We start from the raw sequence: 2,588 nt of genomic DNA on the forward strand, positions 1-2,588 counted from the left end.
GAGAAGGGGCAAAATTTGGGCTCAAAAGTGGTAGCAGCGAGATGATGACTTAAACTAGGGTGGACTGATTATGTATATGACTTTCTTCCATTAACTAATTTTTGAACATCCAACTTCCTTATAGAAGGGATCCCTTAAATAATATATCCACATAGTTTTTTGGTGTTTTTAAATCTTAGAATTTTTGTAAGTGGCTTTCTGTTTCTGAATTTCTGATTCCCCAGCTGAAGATTAGGAACATCATTTGGGATGATCTAAGAGCAACACTGAACATTAGGGCTGGCCGATATTTCTTCCACTAGAAATTTAGTCCATCTTTTAAAAAAATGAATTTTTGGGAATTTTGTTTCAAAATGGCAGGACAATTCTTTAGTTTCCCACCCTAATTTGTCTCCACTAATTTGGAAAAAAAGGGGGGAGGTAAAAAAAAAAAATAGTGTGTGGGGGGAAATAAAATAAGTAAAACTGGAAAAAAATCAAGAAGTGCTCTGTATATACACCTGCCTGCAATCTCTTCAGTTTCACTTTGGCTATTGTTCTTACTAGTAAATAAATACCCTTTTACAAAATCTGGGGCAGAATGTGCATAAAGGGAAGGAAGAGTGAATATCTCCCCAGAGCAGTGCATGAGAGAGTGATATCATCTTGCTAGGGTCTGAGGCAGGAAGTGCAAGTGACTATCAACGAAACAAACTCACTGTATACAAAGTTCGGTCAAATATGCCAAGGCTCCCAAGTGAAAAAGAGCACAGAAAGAAATTATAAAATATTTCTATTACAGTAACCTTAGGTGTTATTTGAATCAACAGCATACTTGTATCAAAACATTGATAAGTTTATTGTATATCAATGGTCAACCCTCTATGCATTTGTGATACCTTACAGTATTGCCAACCCTAAGCACTGAAAATTCATCAATCACCCCGTCACTCCCTCCCCCGACAAAAAATCATGAGATTTAAAAAAAGTAGATGAGTTATTTGCCTTCTGCTGTCTGAACCTTTAGGATACACAAAGGTCACATTTTTAAATATCTGCCTGCAGCCATGAGGGCTAGAAACTTACTATACTTTATGTAAAAAATGAAAGCTGAGATTCTTGGGGAGACTTCTGAATCCAGCAACTGGAGCATTACGAAAAACACCTAATATTGAAAGACCTAAGGTAAAATAACAAGAGCTGGCAATGTTGCTTTAAACAAATTTGCTGAAACCGGAAAAAAAAATAGTCAAGAAAGATAAGTCAATTGCAATTTTTTCCCCCTGATCTCTAAGAAGAAGACACACCTGCTCCACATTTTCCCTCATTCTGCAGAGGTGGATGGGTTCTAGTTTTATTTAATGTCCTATACAGAATCTATAAGTACATAGGTGCTGCACAATAGTAATTCAAAATTTACAAATGCTGAAAAGCCATCTTGTTCTGGGGCCAGATGATTTCACTGTGTGTGTTTCATTGTGACATTTAGGACCAAATTTTTATAGAAGAAGGGCTGAAGTCTCAAAACTGCACCAGCAAATGCACATGCCTTTACAGTGACTGAATGTGCAAGTCACGTAATCACACATGCAAACAGGTACACAACCAACTAGCCATTTATGCACACAGTTACCTGATTTGCATGTGCAATTAAGGGTGCACACTTGCGAGTGAACGTAGATGCTTTTTGAAAACTCACCCCAAAAATCTCCCTTCTTCCAACCTGCACAAACTCAGATCTGCCCCAAATCTCCCTCAGTGAGGAATACAGTGGTTACCTATAGGTAGTGTTTACAGTCCTCACTTCTGGGGAAAGCAGGGTTTGGTAGGAAAGCAGGGGCATATTCATGCAGTGGCACAGTCTCTCTCTATGAGAAGAGGAGGGTGCATATTTCAATGAGGCCTGTGATACTCTACCTTGGTCTTTCTGGAAGCCTCGCTGCAACAGTGGGCTGGTGTGTGGTGTGACATGGGGTGGGGCAGAGCAGTGACACAGGCACTGGACAGTGGGCTGGGGACTCTGTTGTTACAAGGAGACTGCTGGTGCAGGGCAGCGACACAGGCGGTGGGTAGCACAGGCTGTGCTAGGATGTGGGACGGCTGGTGCTGGGCAGTGACACGGGCACTGAGCAGTGACAGAGGCACTGGGCAGCAGGCTGGGGCTGTGGTGTGGGTAGGGCAACGGCACAGGCACTGAGGTGGGGGGTGTGGTGGGGCCTAGGGAGGCGTAGGATAGGGCAGTGACACAGGCACTGGGCAGCAGACATGGGGCCACCGGGTGCTATGGGTAGAGCAATGACAGGCCCTGGGCTGTGGCGTGGTAAGGGCGCTGGGCCGGGGCAGGGCCACGGGCGCTGGGCTCAGCCCCAGCGCCAGCGCTGCCGGCTGGGGGAGAGATGCAGGGCACTTACCCAGCCCCAGCACGGGGATGTGTAAGCCATTGGAGAGGGGGAGCGTGGGGAGACCCAGCGGCGCCCGCTCAGGCGCCCAGGAGGCCATGCTGAGCCGGGTCCCCATCAGACCGCCTCCTCCGTCCGCGCTAGGCAACTGTCTCCAAGCCCCCGTCTCCTCCTCCCCTGCCGTCGTAAAGCGCCGCAAAGCGAGGCGGG

The 2,588-nt window shown here is 46.1% G+C and overlaps 1 protein-coding gene across 1 annotated transcript in view; it reads right to left on the reverse strand.

Annotated features, from left to right (window-relative positions):
• Window positions 1–2,533, reverse strand: part of LOC144269525 (putative oxidoreductase ZK1290.5) — an 81,960-nt gene extending 79,427 nt beyond the window's left edge. The window contains 1 exon segment of the mRNA XM_077825280.1: window positions 2,391–2,533. Within this exon segment, the coding sequence (XP_077681406.1) occupies window positions 2,391–2,496 (106 nt within the window). The 5' untranslated portion in view covers window positions 2,497–2,533.
• Between the last annotated feature and the right edge of the window lie 55 nt (window positions 2,534–2,588).

This window comes from Eretmochelys imbricata, chromosome 8, assembly GCF_965152235.1.
Source record: "Eretmochelys imbricata isolate rEreImb1 chromosome 8, rEreImb1.hap1, whole genome shotgun sequence".
Taxonomy (NCBI): domain Eukaryota; kingdom Metazoa; phylum Chordata; order Testudines; family Cheloniidae; genus Eretmochelys; species Eretmochelys imbricata.